This window comes from Amblyomma americanum, chromosome 1 (genome assembly GCF_052857255.1).
Source record: "Amblyomma americanum isolate KBUSLIRL-KWMA chromosome 1, ASM5285725v1, whole genome shotgun sequence".
Taxonomy (NCBI): Eukaryota; Metazoa; Arthropoda; class Arachnida; order Ixodida; family Ixodidae; genus Amblyomma; species Amblyomma americanum.
The window spans coordinates 354,530,022-354,549,996 of NC_135497.1; the positions used below are offsets into that span (position 1 = coordinate 354,530,022).

Genomic DNA, 19,975 nt, shown 5'->3' on the forward strand with positions numbered 1-19,975 from the left:
TTCTCTTTGCAAACAGTTAGGCTACTTGAGCACGTCACTTACAAGTAGGGGTTCGACATTTCAGATAAAACCAAAATAAACCGATAAAAGTATGCCGATCTCAGTTTTCGAAAAACGTCAGTATTCTCGGCATGCAAGGCACAGATAGCTGGCTGTTGAATTCGAGTTACACTCTGCCAAAGCTGAAATTAAGTAAGCAGGAAGCCAGGGGCATGATGCAACAATGACGTTGATCCCTTTCTCCTTGCCCATGGGGGACGAAATTTCCTCAATGCGTTCTGCATAGCAGTGGGTTTGAGACCCCTGCTAGAAGTGAAGGGAGGACAGGAACATAGAATATTTGTTTGTTAGTGGTATCTGACATTGTGCGCTTGTTGTCACAATATGATTTATGGTTTATCAGGGTTTAACATCCCAAAGCGACTCAGGCTATGAGAGACGCCGTAGTGAAGGGCTCCGGAAATTTCGACCACCTGGGTTCTTTAACGTGCACTGACATCGCACAGCACACGGGCCTCTAGAATTTCGCCTCCATCGAAATTCGACCGCCGCGGCCGGGATCGAACCCGCGTCTTTCGGGCCAGCAGCCGAGCACCATAACCACTCAGCCGACGCGGCGGCTTGTGTTGTCACAATACGTGCAGTGCGCCCTCCCTGATGTGTTAGCTTGTCCACTCACGCATGTTATATCTATGAGTATCGTAAGTAATCATGGCTGATCAACACTGCACATTTGTTGATCACGTGTTTCTTCTTATGTCTCTGGAGTAGACGAGTACAATAGGCTGACTCAGCAACGTGCGCAGACGGGTGGGAATGACTACCGGAAAGTTGAAGCCGCGCAAGACCTGCAAGCAAAGCTGTACCCCGATAGCGACTTGTGATGAAGTGACAAAACCGGTGTCATCATGAATGCTAGCGACAGTCTGTGGCGGGTTTTCTCCAGAAAAAGCCCTGCCCGACGAAATTGCGAGGGCAAACAGCCTAGCATTTCCTGGTTTCTCCAGTTCTTGTCACGCCCGCCTGCATTCGCGAGGGGTACCCTCAAAGGCAGCTGTAACGCATGCACTAGCGTCACGCGCGCTGCGATAGTTTATAATTTTGCACACCTCCTACAAGCGTAGCAACGCGACTGCTTTCCGAATTTCTTAGTGTGGACAAAAATACTGTTGTCACTTACCAGCCAGTTCTTCTATATCGCCAGGATAATAATCTTCATCACCGCCATCCGGAGCGTCTTTGTCCCGCCAGTAGACCAACTTGTTTTTCGCCAAGTCCTTTGTAGATTTAGGGCAATAATCTTTAATTAGGCTGACTGGCACGACGGCCTTTTCACCGTCTTTATACAGCACGTATGCGAGCAACGGCTCCATATTAAAAAATATTTTCGTAGGCTAACAAAGCAGCGCAGCTAGGGACCCAAAAAAATTGCACCTAATACCTAACACAGCTACGATGGCTAGAAGCTTTGGATACTTTTGGCTTGTTATGGCCATGCTTTGAAAAGGCAATTTTTTCTAGCGCGCACGCGGAGCATATTTTAATGAATACTTATAAACTTTACAGTTCTTTTTTTGGGTAGAACAAAGCCGACTGCAGTTACCCAGTGGACTTCAAATTGCTACAGTGTTTTGCACAGCGCATTTCGCTGTTGTATCCGGAGGGCGAAAGTCAAGACAATCAAGACTTCAAGAGTCAAGACCGGTCAAGACCGATAGAGCAGTGGTCACTTTATTGTCACCTTTTGCTGCTATTTTGTTCAATTTCTCCCATTAAAGTTTGGTATTTTTCGCCTGTCTGTTTCATTTAGTTTTTCTTAGACTACTATGGATGGGGATGTGACCAAGAAACGACGGAAGCGTTATTTCTACAAAGACGAACCGTTTGTTGTCCCGAAGACCACACTTTACAGGAGGCAGCAAGAAGTGCGGCTTCGCGCTCAGCATTGTGCCTCATCGACGTCAGCTGCCTCAGCTGCCAACGACGGAGATGTCAACGGCGGAGGCGTTGTGGGCGATTTGCTGAATCTTTCAAGTGGCGAGCAACCAGCAGCAGAACAAGCGGCGCAGCCAGCCTCGCCTACTTTGAGTGCCCACGATGAGCAGGCAGGCGGCAGCTCGTATGCCGATGACGAAGATTTGTTCCGAACAGACGACTTTGACCGGCTTGGCGAAACACCTGAAGACAGCAGTTCTATGTCGGGAGAAACCGAAAACGACGACGGCGAACGCGATTTTCTGGCATCGGACTTTGTCGAGCTTGAGGCAGCAATACTTCCGGGCTCCACAACGACAAAGGCAGCCGCGATAATAATGATAATGGCGTTTGTCGTCACTCATGACCTCACATGGAAGGTCCTGAATGATCTGCTGCGCCTCATAGATGGTCTGTTTGGCTTTAAAGGTGATGTACTTCCTCGGTCAAAGTTTGTGTTCCGAAAGCTTTGGTCGTCGCGCAAGGAAAGGCTGGTGAAGCGGTTTTTTTATTGTGACACCTGTGGCAGTGTGCTTGTGTCAGTGCCCGGAATGTCATCAATGAGGTGCCCGGACTGCGAGGTTAGCACGGAACTTTGTGTTCTAAAAGCTCGGGGACATTTTTTCATCATTTTAGATATGAAAGAACAGATGAAATGTTTGCTTGCAAAATCAAAGGCTGCATTGTTTGAAAGACTTGTGAACTTAAAGGCAGTCATTCAGCAAGGAGGAGCCGCACTGTTGCAGGACATCACAAGTGGATCTATGGCCGAGGAGTTTAGGAAGAGCGGCAAAATTGGCTCGATGGATCTTACCATCACTATCAACACAGAAGGAAGCCCCGTGTTCAAGTCATCGTCATCATCTGTGTGGCCAATCCAGTTTTTGATTAACGAGCTGCCACCTTGCGACAGGCTAAAGAACTGCTTGATAGGTGGGCTGTGGTTCGGCCAGCACCCGTACATGAGAACCTTCTTAACCCAATTTGTTGAAGAGATCAATCAGTTTGGCAAGATCACTTGGAAGGCAGGTCATACATTGCTGTCATCAGTACTTCATGTACTGTGCTGCTGCGTGGATGCGCCAGCCCGAGCATCTGTGATCAACATGGTCCAGTTTAATGGTCTCTTCGGCTGCCCTTGGTGCTACAATTGTGCCGAGTTTCACGAAGGTATGGTTGATCAAATTTGTCATTGCATCTGGCTGAACACTTGTGCATGTATGTTAACTTAGTGGATATGCTTAATAATTTCATATCTTAATTTTGAACAGCTTGTATTATGCGCTGAAATGCATTTAGGGTGTTCTGTCTGAGCTAGCTATGACCAAAAAATGGATAAGTTGAAGCGGTGTTCAAATACTGCTAAGGAAAAACGTTGCATTTGCAGCGGTCAGTTTGTATCAAAGTTGTCAGTGCACTTTATGAAAGCTCTGGCTGCTGCAAAATTTGCCATTAGAAACATGTGATATAGATGATGTGCCACACTTATCCGTGGCAGCAGATATGAGGTGCAAAGTATTGAAGGCGGGCCTAAAATTCCCCATCTCGACACATCATGCGAATGTCACGTGAGAGACTTATACCCAGCAAGAGTACTGTCATAAGCAAAAGTAAGGGCTTTCAGTCTGCATTCCAAACCAAGCTGCACTGTATACATGTCGGTGCTACCTGACGAAGTGCTCCTAGTGTCAAGATTGGCACACTGCGACTTTTTCAACAATATGAGCGTTTCGTCAGGCAGCGCCAGCATGCAGCGTGGAATATGGTTCGCACCATGGACAGTTGGATCGATTACTTTTGCTCATAATAGTTTAGTGCATAAAACATATGCAGGCATTGCTTAATTCCTGTAGATTCTGCTTTCTGCAGGCAAATAATCGAGCATGCACACTATTTCTCTCCTTTCAACAGGGGCCCAAAGGTACATGAGTGTTACAGTCGGTGAGGAGCGGACCCCAGGGGAGATGTCGAAAGACAAGGAGTTTGCGGAGAAGATCAAAGATGCTGTGAATGGGCTTAAAGGGCAGTCACCACTGAATCACCTGAAACACTTTAACATTGTGTTTGGCCACACAGTGGAGTATATGCATTGTGTGCACATTGGGGTCACGAAATGCCTTACTGACCAGTGGTTTGATTCAGCAGACTCTCAGCAACCGTTCTACATTGGTAAGTAGCGGAGAAAGTAAAAAGGCTACACTTCTACACATCAAAGCACTAAGTAACCTTAAAAATTTTTCTATTACTCTGTACTACATTGCTGAAGGGTACATTGACCTAAATTAAGCATAGGAAAAAAGAGATAACAAAGGTTGTTGCTGGCTGGTACTCCTTAACCCTTTCCGTCATACCTCGGGCATCACCCGACCGTGGAAAAGTGTGCGTGTGTTTGGTATAGTCCGGCATGGCTCGGCACACGGCTTTAATTAAATGTTTATAACCAAGTCATGATGTGGCACTCCCTTTCATTGCGAGGAGCTGGAAAGACCAAAAGAATGCTGACCATTGCAGGAGTCAGTGGGGAAGCTATACCTGACCAGAAAGGGTTAATTAACTGTTGCCGTTTAGTTCAGCTGCTGACATGATGGAGCTTAGCTTTGATGTTCAAGTTGCAGTGCTCATTCAGCTGGCTCCTCAAACAAGGTGTGGTCCTATGTCCTGCTATCAAAATTAGACATGAAAAATAACTAACTTACGAAAAAGCACTAAGGGACTTATGAGCATGAGGAGGTTCATAGTTTCACAAACATAAGAAAGAACAGTCTGCCATGCTTGAGTGCTCAGAAAGTTGGGTAAGCTGCATTTGTGCAGCTCGAAAAAAGGAACCTGGATATGATTTGCATGACAGCCACGCAGTGCCACTGAACGCCAGTAGGGGCTCATATTATTTGCATTGGTTGTAAGCAATCACCAACAGCTTGCAGAATGCAACTTTGGCAAAAATTTCAATTTCTTAGCATCTTCTTCATATCACTTGAAGTTTAACGCTGCACCTTCTAATTTAAACATTTCAGGCTGCATGCAAAAACAGCAGTGTAATTAATTTCTCTATCTGATATTGCATTCCATAAACATCAAAATTGACTTTTGAGGAAAGGAAATGGCGCAGAAACTATGGGAGTGAAAGAAAGGAAGAAAGAGGGCTCCTAGTGTAGGGCTGGGGAATAATTTCGACCACCTGGGGATCTTTAACGTGCACTGATGTCGCACAACACACGGGCGCGTTTTTGCATTTCACCTCCATCGATGCGAAACGTGGCCGCCGTGGTTGGATTCGAACATGGGAACTCCGGCTCAGTAGCCGAGCACGCTAACCACTGAGACACCACGGCGGGTCTCCATAAACTTCTGACAGTGGATCCAGAAAAAATTCATTTATAGAGCTTGAATTATGAGTCAAAACAAAGTGGTGTCATAATTTTCACCTTGGAATTGTGAGCTGTGCGACATAACATCTTGGTATGTTGTGCCATGCTGGAACGTAACCTAATCCAAAGCCTTTCACGTTGGTTCACTTACGTTCTAATTCTGCATCCCAGCAGCCAGTGCCATCTTCTCAGCCAGTTTGTGTGAATTTGTCTGCAGCATGTGAAGACAAAGGCAGAGATTGTTTGTTCTGTTACCCCTCTCAATGTTTTTTATGCAACGCAAGTGCCTGACGTCATTTCAGTGCCCTTTTTTTTACAAGATGTCCTGCTGCTATGTTGAGATTTAATGCTTAAAAGGGCCCACAAAATTTGTGCATGCAGCTTCAGCTGCTATGGTTAGAAAGGTGCTTTTTAGACTAGAACAGTAAACAGTGATAAGCCATTGCCCTTGTTACGTGCACACCAGCGCCAAGTGCACAACATTTTTATTTGTGCAGGGCGCCCCGTAACCATGGCCAAAGTGGACAGAAGGCTGCTGGCAATAAAGCCACCTCATTCATTCACCCGTCTGCCACGTTCGCTCAAGGACAAGTGCCACTGGAAAGCCAGCGAATGGCGGCATTGGTTGCTTTTTTATGCCCTGCCCTGCTGCTTGGGTATACTACCTCAGCGCTACCTGAACCACTTTGCATTGCTGGTTGAAGCCATATTCACCCTACTGCTGGAAGAGCTGACATTGCAGCAAATAAATCATGCAGATGAGGCCCAGCTGTATAATGCAGTATTAGAAGCTAGGCACCAAAAGTACTTATTGGTAGTTCAGGGAAAAAATGTGGCATCTCAAAGCAAGGAGAGCCTTGTGCTTATGGTCTGCAGGTGTTTGTCATGAACAGTTTATTGTGGTTTGTAGTATTTGTGCTGCTTCTGATTCTTTTATTATTTGCTCTATAGATTGTGTCATTCTTGAATATTTCACTAAAGTGTTGCCAGTGCAGGATGTACTAATGTAGTCTGATATAGCTTAAGGACGAACCTGCAAATGAGACTTGATTCAAATTCATGACGACTCGACTGGAAAGGACTCTGCGGTCACTGCATGAAGCGCATGGCAATGTCAACTAGGGATATGCGAGAGAAAACTGCCTACATATCATTGCAGTTATCATCTGATAACGACTGATGGTGGTGATATCTACATTTAATTTTGTGATGTTTTCTAGTTCATAAGATTTCTCATTGCATTTTTATTAGGCTGCTTTAATCTATACAGGCCTACTTCATTTGTCACTCAGTGTCCCTTTAAAAGTTGAGTGTTTGCATGTTGTTGCCCACTTGAGGGGTACTGAAAGCTTAATTAAATAGTCTCGTTGCTAAAAAAAGTGCATTTTTGTTAGCTATTGAGAGCTACAGCCTCTAGTCTTGTGTGTGCTGTGCTTAGTGGTGGTCTTTCTCTAAGAGTTGATGTGGCAGCACTCTGCAGCTGCTCAGTTTTTTTTAGCAGCATTCAGGATTGTCTATCTTAGGGTGCCTCAATGACTTGCGCTGCTTTCAGCGTGCCGTCAGTCCAGTCTATTGACCACGATACTCTACATTTCAATTACTTTTCTGACAATCAGGATTAGTAGTTTCCAGCTGCAGTTGCATATTCTCTAAACAATGCCATTTAGACAGCTTGTTGTTCACCATGAGAGGTTCCCCTCTCTCTCTGTGTTCTCCTCTCTGTTCATTGTTCTATGGCCATCCATCATTCGTTCACATTCTGCGGACACATTCTGTACACACATTCTGTCCTCGCCAAGCATGAGCCAAGTAATGCTATGCTTAAAAGGACGTTTAGAAGCTCATGGTTTCATGAGCGCCGCATAGCAGTGGGCTCAATCCTTTTTTTTTTCCAAAGTTATCTCATGTTTGTTTTTATTATTAAATACTGTGTTTCTGTTTCAAGCCTGACTCGGCCGTATGAGCTTGCATTTCCTGTAGTATGTTCCCACAGTGTTCAACATCCCTTCTCTGGTTATCAGCTTATTCTAGAAAGTACTTATCAGTTGTCTTCTTGTGGTTCACGTAATTACTTTCTTTATCTGATATTACTAATGGAACGCACCTAAATTACACGTTACATTTTTGGTATCACTAGATATTTTTACAGTGAGATGTTGGTACTATCTTGGTGCAGGCCGCCTACTAGAGGACTTCGTGTCACGGATGCCAGCACTGTATGGAGCGCGGCTGATGACATTCAACGTCCACCAGCTTCTCTACCTGGCGAAGGCTGCTAAGAACTTCGGGCCACTGTGGGCACATTCGGCATTTGTTTTTGAAACCGGGAATGGTAGGGTGCTTAGAGCAATAACATCAGCAAATGGGGCACCTGACCAGGTCATTGAAAGAATGATTATGCTGCAGCAAGTGGATTTGGCTATGGCACTTTGCACTGTTCAGGAGCAAGCCAGAAATTTCATATGCACAATGCTGGGGCACCCACTCACTCTGAATGCCACACGTGTGGGCAACTCTTATATGTTTGGAGCTTGTGACCCATTTCCCGTGCTTTCAACAGAAGAAAGAAACAGCCTTATGTTGAGCTTTGGATCCGTTCCTTCTCTTGAGGAGCATTTTCGGTTTAGTTTCCGCTCCACTGTGCTGCACAGCACAAGGTATGAGAGGGCAAAGAAGAGCAACAGTACAGCTATTTGCACAACAGAGAATGATTTCTTTGTTATAAACCGCATTTTTCAGGTTACCGAAAATGAAACCAGAGAATGCATTTTGTTGTGTACTAGGGTTGTTTGCATGGAAAGCCAGCACAAGCTACCTCCGCACATCATGGAATGCTTTCGATCTCTTTCAGGTGTTATTACTGTATTGAAACTGAAAGATATCCATGCGCCATGTGTGTTGAATGAATTTGCGGAAGAAGAGGGGCTTACATTTGCAAGCTGCCAAACTTCATTGAGCGTGATTAAAGGCACAGTAATGAAGAATCTGAACTCGTCTGTTTACCACGGGAACTCTGTCTACACATTCCGGGCATTGTTAAAAACTTCGAATTATTGTCCTGTGCGGCCGATTGCCCTAATTAAATTGGAATAAACGTCCTGGCTCCCGCCTTCTTTTTTTCTTAACTCAACACGGCAGGTAGGAGGAGTCAACCAAAGAGTCGGGCAGTCCCATGGCGGCTTGCCGCTCTGTTATTGGCGGAGTGACACGTAAATCAAAGAGTCCACATGCATTTTTATTTCTATGGGCATAACCTGCGCCTGTATTGTCTGTGACTGAAGCTGTTTATTCACAGAAACTTAAAAATAAGCGAAAGTGAAGCCGCCACTGGGCTTGCTAAAGGCACTCCACACGTTGGTTGACTCCGTTTACCTACTGCGTTGAGTTCAAGCAAAAGGCGGGAGCCGGGATGTTTAATCAGGTATAATCAGGCCAATCAGCCACACAGGACAATAATTCGAAGTTTCCAAGAACGCCCGGATTGTGTAGATTGAGTTCCCACAGTAAAAATAGAAGTTCAGATTCCTCTTTAGTGCACCTTTAACAGCACACGGTGAAAATTTAATGTAAACTGTACAGCATGGTCGAACGTTCCAAAGCAATACCTGGGCTATGAGAGGTGCTGTACAGTGTAATCCACTTTTAATGATACCAGATATAACGATATATCGCTTATAACGATCAAATCCTTTAGATTTCTCAATTCTCCCATTGCCACTATAAGAAAATAAACCGTATATAACGATAGAATTATTGGTGAAATAGCAGATACAATAATAGGATGATAGGATTCTAGCCACCCAGATGGTATTTACAGTCAAACTTTGTCTGAAAGCTTGATAAAAAACAAAATCCTTTGAAGTGAACGAGGTAAAAACTCTCCGAATGGACCGGCATGGCGAAATCCGTGGGGGAGCGTTGCCTACGGCCTTGAGAACCAAGCACTATCGTTGACACAATAGCTGGAGGGAGGAGCTTGCTTGGCCGCTGCCGCGCAACATTGACTAAAAAATTAGTTTCCGCCCAATGTGGTTGAGAATTGACTTCTTTTTAAGTGTTACCTTTGCTTGCACGTTCCCCGTTTTGCGCTGTCTGCATCACAGTCCTTGGCAGTGCACCAAGATGCTCTATGATAATTATGCCGATAACATTGCTGCCTGTTTATCTTTTGACGGGAGCTCCGGAGGGGGTGGGGTGGCTCGCTCGGCTAACTTGGCAGAGTGCCAAGACGCTGTGCGCCCTTACATTTATGGGGTAATGCCTACATGCATGGGGGAATACATGGATGCGTTTTTTTGCCAGTCCAGATAAACCGTTAATCGGTTATAACCATCAAATTTTCTGTTGTTCTAAATGTCGTTATAAGTGGATTGCATTGAAGTAAAGGGCACCAGAATTATTCAGACAGCATAGTTTTCTTTAACACGTGCTGACAACGCACAGCACACCGCTTTTTGCACTCCACCTTCATTGGAATACGGCTGCTGCTATCAGATGACCAGGGGATCAGTAGCTGAATGCGACACTGAACCACTGTGGTAGATTGACTATTACAGTGGAGAGGACTCGCCAAAAGATAAAGATTTTATTATTTAGGAATAACTAAACTTATTCTAGATGCTTCTATCACTAGGGAATTTTCTAAGCGAACTGTGCAGCAAGTAAACTGCTTATGTGGGTGTGCTATTATGGAGGTACGGCATTAATTTCGCAGCTCTGGTGTCCTGAAATATATGCAAAGTTGTTCATTTTCCTGCCGCTGGGACTGAACTTTGAGTCTCATGCTGAGTAGCAGAATATCACTCCCACCGAGGCTGTGCAACGTGTAATGCAAACTGTACCCTAGTACACAGCTGGGGAGGGGACACTCTTTGTTTCATTTTGATCTCAATCTGTGCCAGTTTGAGTGAGGAGGAACTATAGCACGGCTATCTTTCTCACTTCATCCCAGGAGAGAGTACAAAGTGTGAGAAATTGCAGGGGGGGGTGCACAATGCACACATATTAGAGTTGGTGTTGAAATGTGTAATGTTAAGTTTTCAAATGACTTAATTGAAATGTTACACAGGTCCACATTTCCACTACAAGAGCTCTGGAAGCCTTGCAAGTGAGCCTAAATTTGAGAGTTCATTGCTGTAGAAAACCTGAAGGACCTGTGGTGCATTACGCAACTTATTGTATGCGACGCTGTGGACAAGGCAGGGGGCGTTCTTAACGTCCCTATTACAAAAGAGCTGAGGACTGCTGTATCATCTGCCTGGCAGCAGTATGCTGCATATCTGGAAGCAGTAAAAAAGAAGCCATGTGATGATGTCAGGGAATCAAAGAGGCGCTGCATCGACGAAGAGATCGATGCATTAAAAAAAAAGACACTCCAGGCAACAATAGCTGACCTCCAGGCTTCAGTGGATACGTATGCTGAAAAGGCAGAATTAAGCAGCTAACGATCTGAAGTACGTGGTCAGATCAAATAGTCTGAGGAAGGCTGCACGAAGCAAGACTGAGGAACTGTGTAGCATCAGCCAGAAGATTCAGGAAAAGCGGCAGGTGCTCCCCTGAATTTGCTATTTGCAGTTTTGCAGAATGGCTTGCTGTTCGACATATTGGTGCAATGCACTGCCGGGTGTTTTTCAAGGACGGAACATATATTATGTAGGTTTAGTGCAATACAAGCTGTTCCTTGAAATGTTTTTTTTTCTCGACTTTGTTCAGTAAAATTGGTACCTGGTATTTCAAACTGCCGCATGTAGCATTGTGTTGAGTCCTTCAAAATACTCCAACTAGGCCTTGAAATTGCTTAAATATCCTTGAATTTGCCCATTTTGAATCTGTACGAACATTGTGAACTGTTTTGCATTTTTCAAGAGCAGTTTTACTGCATTGATATTGTGACCTGAATTTAACCTTTCCTTGGGTACATGTTTTTAGGTGACATGCCAGTATTTGTTTCATGCTTCATTTAATGGTCAGTACATTGCAACGTTCTTGTTTGGTGGTGACAGTGGGCGGTCAAAGAAAAAAATTGTCTGTGAGCTAAGGGGCAGGCACATACATACGCTTTGAAGAACTTAACTCATACCAGCAAGTGCGCTGTGCAGTCATTGATGAGCAGAATTCCTTGAGCTCTCAGCTGTGCTAAATTTAGATGCAGCAACTTTCGAGACAACTAGTTTGTATCCTACTGCATCAAGAAAGGCTGTAGGCAGTGGCAGAAATGTTGCTATAAGGCTTGCTGCTCAGAGAATGACACGCGAAATAGTGATCACTTCCAAGCCATTTCTATCACACGTGTTGCAGAAGAAGGTGGTGCACAATTTACCGAAGACTTGAAATGGCGTACATCTGTGCTGCAGTCCTGTATTGTAGTTCTGTTTTCATTTCGTGGTTACTTTTCATAGCAGCTACATTAAATCAAATTTTCCTCACTTTTTGTGTTATTCAGTAAATAATTTGTTGCAGAAGTGTGATATATATGTATTTAAAAAATACATGTGATTACCTTTTCTTCCCTTATTCTTATTATCAAGTATCTAAAATGTTACCTCAATTTCACTCAGTAACAAGAAATGACCTATGCGTTCTGCCGGATCAGTGATGAATGACTGTTTTGTAAATATATGTATATATATATACATGTAATATACATGTACCATAACATATATGTGATGATGATGATATGTATCTATTGTAAATATATGTACAGTCCAGCCCACATATAACGAACTTGATTGTCACGTTGCATTTGTTCGTTGTATCCAAAGTTCGTACTAAGTGGACCACCTATAATACGGGAAAAAAGAGCAAGCGAGACGAAAGTTCACTTTATTTTTGAAAAAAGTCCGTGATGCATGTCTGCTTCTTAAAAGCTGATCGCATCACTGCCGTTTCTAATTTTTCCAGCGCGGTAATATGTTCATCGCCAAGGCCTCTGCTGCACACTACTTCCTTAAGCGACGCGATGTAACCGATCGCGGTTGAAGCGTTCACAGCAACCGGCGGTAGAGCAGCATCCTCGTCATCGTCCTCGTCGGTCTCTGGGCAGTCAGGAAGGGCTCGCACTTCACGCACAACAGCTTCGTCAGTGCATGGCTCCGCAATGTCGGCGTCGTCATCAGTAGAAACGAAATCGTCCCAGGCAACGTCAGGTCCGGCCAGCTGCGTGTCAACGACGCGTTGCCACAAGTCCTTGTGCGACCGGCCTTCCGGTGGGTGATCTATGGCGTCCTCGGTGCTTGGGCCCATAAAACTCGCCTTGCGGAAGCAATTTTCTATGCACTCCGCGGTGAGTTCCATCCACGCCGCTTTCAACATGTCCACGGCGGCAAGCAAGCTGATGCGAACTGGCATGGCAGCATTAATCGCGATCAACAAGCGTTCGATGACGCGCCACCGGTAGCACACCTTGAACGCATGAATGATGCCCATATCCAGCGGCTGAATTTCGCAGGTTGCATTGGGAAGCAAGAATAGCACTGCCACCGCACTCAAGGAAGGCTGCACACATGGTGCGCCGCACAGTTATCCAGCACGAGCAGGACCTTCCTGTTTTTTCGTGCCATGTCGCGGTCGAACTCGACAAGCCACTTGGCAAATAAGTCACGACTCATCCAGGCTTTTGTATTGTTCCTGTAGCGTACGGGCACGTAGCTTCCAAAGCATCGCGGCTTACGTGACTTGCCAATGACAAAAGGCAGCCGCCGGTCACTGCCGTCCATAATGACACACAGAAGAACGGTTATGCGCAACTTGCTGTTCTTCCCTCCTGCGCACTTTTCGCCTTTTAAGGCATGCGTTTTAGATGGCAACATCTGATGAAACAACGCAGTCTCGTCGGCATTGTAAACGTCCCGTGGAGCATAGCTCGTGACTGTTGGGAGGTTGTCGGAAAGCCACGCATCGACGTCCTCGTTGTTCACAGACGCGGCCTCGCCGATGACCGCCTTGAAAACAATTCCGTGGCGAGCCTTAAACCGGTGGAGCCATCCATTGCTTGGGCTGAAACCGGGAATGTCCAAAAGGAAGGCGAAGTCTTTAGCCTTGGAGAGCATCAGCGGTCCACTGATCGGAATGTTGCGAGACCGCGTGTCAGCGAACCACTTCAGCAGTGCGTCCTCAACGTCCGCGTAGGTCGCCTTCCGAAGGCGCTTTCTAGTCGTCGGGTCGGCATTCACGGTAGCACCAAGAATCTTTTCCTTGCCCTTAGCAATGGTTGAAATGGTCGATTTCGACAGTCCGTACTTCTTGACCAGTTCGCAGTTTTTTGCACCTTGAGCAAGTTCATTAACAATGGCCACCTTCATTGCGATGTCGACAGCTTTCCGGTTAGCACCTGAAGAGGTCGGCGTACAGTCCTCCATCGCACCAGGTGCAAGTCAAGCCCTTGGGCTCGCGCGCTGAGGCCGCCTTCAACTTCCCGATCTGGGAAAGGCACGGATGCGGCAACGATGTCAATGCAGTGCCATCGCACAGAAAGAATCGACGGTGCAATGCCCTCAGCGCGGGGTGGCAACGGAGCAACAAATGGAGAACCGGTTTGAGCCGGTAGAGCAGACGCCTGACTTTTCGGATTGGCCGACGCAGATCACGTGGATGCATCACAGCGACGCGGGCGGCGCCACTTTCTCTTTCGTCACCGCGCGCGCGCTCTTTTTCGTTTTCATTTTTCAACGCGCGCTTTTTCTTTTTTTTAATTTATATTTTACCCGCAAAGGAGTACCAGGGGACGCTTTGTGCGCTCTGTGTTCGCGTCGTGTCAGGGGAACACTAAGTGCGTGAAATTCGCTTGCCGCGGGTTCGCAGTCCAGCGAAACCGCACCAGCCGGCTCGGTCAACTACAGGGGCCCGACAGCTTCGCGTTCGCTCTAACCGAGTGTTGAGGCCACAACAGTCCGTTCTATGTGAGACACTGTGCCATTGCCCCAATATATATTTTGACGGTAGCACCGCCCTTGTTCGTACTAAGCGAGCGTTCGTTATATCTGCGGCTGTTATAAGTGGGCTGGACTGTATTTAGTTTCTTTGGCGCGCATTTCCTTGAGCACTGCATGGTCGGCTCGGCTACTTATGATTTTCAGCAGTTTTATTTGCAGCTCGTAAACCGCATTGTAAACATGAGAAATATTGGTTTTGACGTGCATATATCAGTTGTATTCAATAAACCGATCTTTATGTGTATGAGTATACATTGCAAGTATATGCTTCATTTGTGTTACTTAATTGTGGTTTATGGGGTGTTTAATGGGCCATATATGAGGGATGCCATAGTGAAGGCCTCCGGAAATTTCGACCACCTGGGATTCTTTAACATGCACTGACATTTAGCACAGTGCACGAGCCTCTAGCATTTTGCCTTCATCGAAATGCAACCGCCGCAGCTGGGATCAAACCCGCGTCTTTCGGGTCAGCAGTCAAGCGCCTTAACCACTGCACTACCGCGGCGGCTATAAAATTAAATTGATTATATGTGGTCCTAATATACTGCCATTGGAGGCTGTGGTCATTGTGCATACCTGGTCGTATGCCTTTTGCAGGAATTGCAAGCTTCGATTGTGTTCTCAACCCACTTCCACACTGTCCGTGAGTTTCCATACATAATTGACGGACTCCGCGTCGAGATTTTATGGATTCCTGTGGTCCACAAAGTCTCTCCATAACACCCATCCATAAAACTCCATCACCCGTAAAGTCATTGTCCACATGTGTCCGAAACCACACCATGCACTCCGCAAAATCCATAACTTTCCACAAACAGTTTTGTGGAAAAATATGTGGACTCCATAAGTCCATACAGCATCCATACAAATTTTTGTGGAAATATGTGGAATCCTTAAGTTTTCCACAAGGCTTCTTACGGAAATTTTCGGCAGGGATTCGTCGAATTATAAGTGTTTTTCCTAGAAACACCTAAAAAACAATTAACCTACAATAAATTTCAGGCAGCTGTGCTGACCATGCACATCACCGTGGCGCAGCTCGTCGACGGACAGTGCCGAGTGGTCCTGCACCTGTACAGCACCATGCAACACCAGAAGAGCTACGCGCCGACTGCTGCCTGGCCTGTCATGAAGAGCCGAAAGACTGCGGCTGGAAGTTCAGGTGTAGCTCGGGAGGTGCTTTCGCGGACCCCAGCGTCGGCGTCGCAGGTCCGGATGACGAGGGCACGACGAGCTGCGCAAACGGAGAGAGCTCTTGAGCATCAGCTGGCTAACGTAGACTAACTGACGCACTGGACAGGGGTCTCTACATTTTGCGTATACGACAGTATACATGCGTCGACATGCTATCTTGCGAGCTGAAATACTCGGCGACTTGGTGACTGCTGATAGGGGTTTTATTCGTTCCCTTCGTTGTTTATGTTGAGGTTATATGCATGGCATTCCTGCAATCAATCCAGGGCATGTTGTAGAGAAATGACAAGTGAACGCGGTGTGTGCGAATAGTTCTTTCAAAATATAATCGAATATGAATCATATAGGTATTCAAATAGAATACGAATGAAATCTTTCACGAATGTCCGGTACTTGCGTGAAAACTCGTGCGAAACCAATTATTATGTGTCAAGCGAAGCGCTAGCGGTGGCGCTGTCGTACCGCGCTGTAACTTTAGAGTTTTATAAATATACCTGTCAAAGTGCGCAGCACTCATCTCTAGAAAGGAGTACGTGTCATGAAGTCAGCGTAATAGATATGTGACCATCACCGTCGTGTGTACGAAAAAATTCAATTTGCTACTGTTTACGGCAGGGAATAAACTAATGCCACATCTCACTGCATGAGAATGCCGACAACGACGTGTTAGTCATGTATTGCATGGACCTAAGGCAGGGCTTACAAACTCTGCCCGCGCCATGCCGCATCGCCCAAACTTCGAGGCCATGTATGAATTGTCACGAACGAAGGCCACCTGAAGAGACCGCATCGAGAAGCCGAAACTTCCCACCCCGATCATATCGACTGCGGCAGCATGCTGTGCGGCGTCGGAGTGCACCCTGTTGTGGAAACAATCCACGTCCAGCCTTCACCGAATTTAGCGCCAGTTATTCGACAAGTATTCAAAACTTGAAAACATACTTGATTCATTTCGAGTATTTTTCTGGTTGCACTATTTATTCGTTCAGCGGATCGAGCAGGAACATATGCAAACGGCGGATGCAAACATTCCACCAGATGCTTACTTCTTTTTCTTTTGAGTTAGCAGAAATTACAGCCTGATCCACATCCGAAACGAAGCCACGACATTCAAACGAGACCTAATGTGAAGAGTATCGCATCACCACGTGGCGGCACAGTCGTTAGCCTCGCGACGCCTTTGTATACCTCTCCTTCTTTCCTAGATTAGTGATGCCAGAATCATACCGCTCACATCGATACATCATACATACTCACGCATCAAACTGTTCAAGTACAATAAAGCATCTCAAAAATCGAATTAATGTGGTTGAATTATCTAATAGAAAATTAGCCTACTCATAATTACCTATACATACATGAGTGCATGTCCTTGTAACACCACATCAAGTCAAAGACCACAACGCATTCAACAGGTCCACCTCTATCCCGATTAAACCGCCGAGCGTTTGCGGCCTGGTAGGCATAACCTGCTCGTCTCGCATTCCAAGCTAGGTCGTGGTTCAAATCCCACCTTATTCATATCAATTTATTTCTCCCCGAAGTTACTTTACTTTGCATACATAAACGTGCTTCAGACGTTTGCGACCAATAAGATCACGCTAGCAACAATTGAACTCGTTCACAGCCTGCAGGTTCCGCGTGCAGACGGAGCAGCGTAAATTTTATACGGAAGAAAGAGTGTGATTGCACTGCCGTGTTCGAATTATCCGTGGGAGGTAATATTGCTGCGGCGTCACAACTCCGTCCATTAAACCTTTCTCGACCGCGGCAACGACGGCATCGCTTTTTCTGTGACATGGCACCTTCAACGCTGGCGCATTAATGAAGACGCCCCAGCCAACCCGTGCCGATGCATTCCAAAACGAATGCTAGTGCAGCCTGATGAAGCAATCCTGGTGTCGAGGATGGCGCACCGGCTGGCGTCGATCACGAGCACAGAGATGCAGCGAGCGGGCTGCGTGGATCTTGACAACAGGAGTGCTTCGTCAGGTGGCGCCCGTAAGCAGTTTGGCGTGGATTGGCGCGCGTTGGACAGGGGTTTCTTCATTTTGCGTATACGACAATATATATGCCTCAACATGCCATCTTGCGAGCTGAAATACTCGGCGACTTGGTGACTGCTGATAGTGGTTTAATTCGTTCCCTCCGTTGTTTATGTTGACGCTTATGTATGGCATTCCTGCAATCAATCAAGGTGTTGATAGTCAGCACCCGTGTCATGCCCCTTCTCTCCTTCATCGTATTTCTGGGCTGCTTCTTCATTATGCATCAGAATCAACTCCTCCAGCTGAACAATCTGGTGTAATTAATTCTTTGCGTTTTATTTCTGGAGCTTAAACATTGTAAATGGTTGGGTTGAGAAGTGTTCATTCGATACACCTGTCGTTCATGTGCCGGGCCTTGTTTTGGGACACTGTATGAAGATTTTTTTACCCCATTGGATCCCGCCTCGTTTTAAGAAGTACAACATTTTTCAAACGGTAGGTATTGCTTCTACCAAAACGTAGAGCGTTTATTTTTGTCTAAATATCTGGTTATAAAGCAGTGTTACGTGACTCTTTTCTTGCAAACGACGCCATTTTTTCTGGTCCCTCACCTTTTGTATGTGCAACCTTTCTGCGAATGTTTTTTTCGATAGCTAGAGCTAAAACTTCGAGAAAGACACCGGCGAGATGCAACGCAGCAGCTCTTGGCAGTTCTCATTTGCTGTGTGGGGATCTGCTCTGCAGTCCTCTGTGTAGACTTTCCCGCTACGCACCGTGCAGCAGCAGCCTCGCCTCGGGGAGGAGCACATTCCCTTGTTAGTTACCTTAACTAACGAGGGACTGCGCCAGCCTCGGATCGTAAGAGCCTGCTCGCACGCGGGAAAGGGCAGAAGGTGGTTCGGCTAGGATCGTCGGCTCGAGCGGACGTGTCGCTCGCGGCTCCGCTCTTCGCCAGCGGGTGAGGAAGCGACGGGAAGACTGGCTCCCGTATATCGTCCCATCCGGCCTCGGAGTATATCCCTTGCCCTAGCGCAGGCGATCATTCCCGCGGAACCTTGCTAGTGAGTCGGACGACCTCGATTCATAAGTGTATCTTGTTGCTAGCAGGCGTTACAGTTGCTGTAGCAATAAATGCCTCTTTGTGTCATCCAGAGTGTCGTTTCTTTGTTCCCTCGGAGCAAGGCCCGCCGTGGTCCGCGCGCGTTCGCAGCGTACGCGACCACCGGGTGGGGTCCGGGCGGCTTTGAACTGTGTCCGCCGCGATTAAGTGCGAAGAACGTATTTATCTCTCCCAAAAAAACCCTACATCTGGCGCCCAACGTGGGGCCTGGTCTGTGAAGTTTGCATTACTGTTGGTTCGGTTCGAAGAACGCTCTTTCTCCCGACATGGAAACTGCTAAATCTAGAGTGAATTTTGAGCGCTACGCCCTGCGGCATGCTTTTATGAGAGCGAGGTGAATCGCGCTGCAGTATGTTTGAAGTTTTCAACATGCTCAGCACGTTTTTCATCAAGTTTCCCTGGAATTTCTTCGGAAGAATCACTTGGTCCACATCGAGGAAGCGCGAGGCCTAGTGCCCGCGGAGTTGCTGAGCCCGGAGCGAGTGAGTACGGAAGCCGCGTGGGTGGTCCGAGTTTCTGTATATATTTTCTCTGCTGTCTCTTTTTTCAACTCTGGGAGTAGCGGCTCTGGGAACCGGGTGGCCTGGGGCCGCGGGTGCCGCTACGAGCTCGTTTGTATTTAAGCTCGGCACCGGGCGCCTCGACACCGTCCGATAGGGTGGGCGCCGACCGCTCAGAAGCTGCGTTGTGCAGTGAGTAGGACTACCCCACAAGCTGACGACTTCTCGCGGCTGCGCGCTCGTAATCCGTTTCGGGTCTTTGTTGTGGTCGCGGCCGTTGTAAGTGGTAGTCACGCCTAATGCTTTTCGGAGCTGCTTGCACCACGTCAGAAGAAGAACGACCACCGGACCGTGGTGTTGAGAGGGGGCACACTTTGCTGCCCGCCCGTTTTTTTTGTAACCTCGCACGAACTGAGCAGTCTCGTTCAACTCAAGAAAGGGCTTTGTTCACTCGAACTTTGCGTTTGCACAGTCTCCCGACACGTTTTGCTAGCGAGTTAGACAGTGTGCCACAAGGGCCTTGCGGATACCATTTCCCCTCCCGTAACCTACGTTAAAGGCACGCCGAGAGCGTTTCGGTAAGTTTGCAGATCCGGTGGAGCCACCCCGGCTTGCAGTGCGGTGAACATCGCCTCGTTGCCACGTGCTGCGACGGAGTGGCCTGTATCCTGTTCGCCGCATCCATCCGGGGCAGCTGTGGCGAGACCAGTCAGCAGTCACCTCTGGCTGCTGCTGCCCTGGCGACTACTGCAGAATCCTGGCCTGCAGTTTTCCCACCGGCCTTCTATTCGCGGGCCTGCGGACACGGTAGTCCGCGGGCCATACCACTTGTCCCAGCGGAGACCTTCACGCCGCCTTCGGAACACCGCGGAAGTCTGCGTGGACGCTGAAAGCGTGA

At 47.0% G+C, this 19,975-nt stretch overlaps 1 protein-coding gene across 1 annotated transcript; it reads left to right on the forward strand.

Annotated features, from left to right (window-relative positions):
* The first annotated feature begins 1,826 nt into the window (after positions 1–1,826).
* Positions 1,827–5,566, forward strand: LOC144121712 (uncharacterized). Its single transcript, XM_077655065.1, has 3 exons — positions 1,827–3,144; positions 3,886–4,143; positions 5,514–5,566. Exons 1-3 carry the CDS (start codon positions 1,827–1,829, stop codon positions 5,564–5,566), a joined length of 1,629 nt encoding a protein of 542 aa, XP_077511191.1.
* The last annotated feature ends 14,409 nt before the right edge of the window (positions 5,567–19,975 follow it).

Coding starts and splice junctions, on each gene's coding strand:
- LOC144121712 (XM_077655065.1), top strand. CDS start 1,827: ATGGATGGGGATGTGACCAAGAAACGACGGAAGCGTTATTTCTACAAA. Junction 3,145..3,885: donor TTGTGCCGAGTTTCACGAAG/GTATGGTTGATC, acceptor TCCTTTCAACAG/GGGCCCAAAGGTACATGAGT. Junction 4,144..5,513: donor TCAGCAACCGTTCTACATTG/GTAAGTAGCGGA, acceptor TCTGCATCCCAG/CAGCCAGTGCCATCTTCTCA.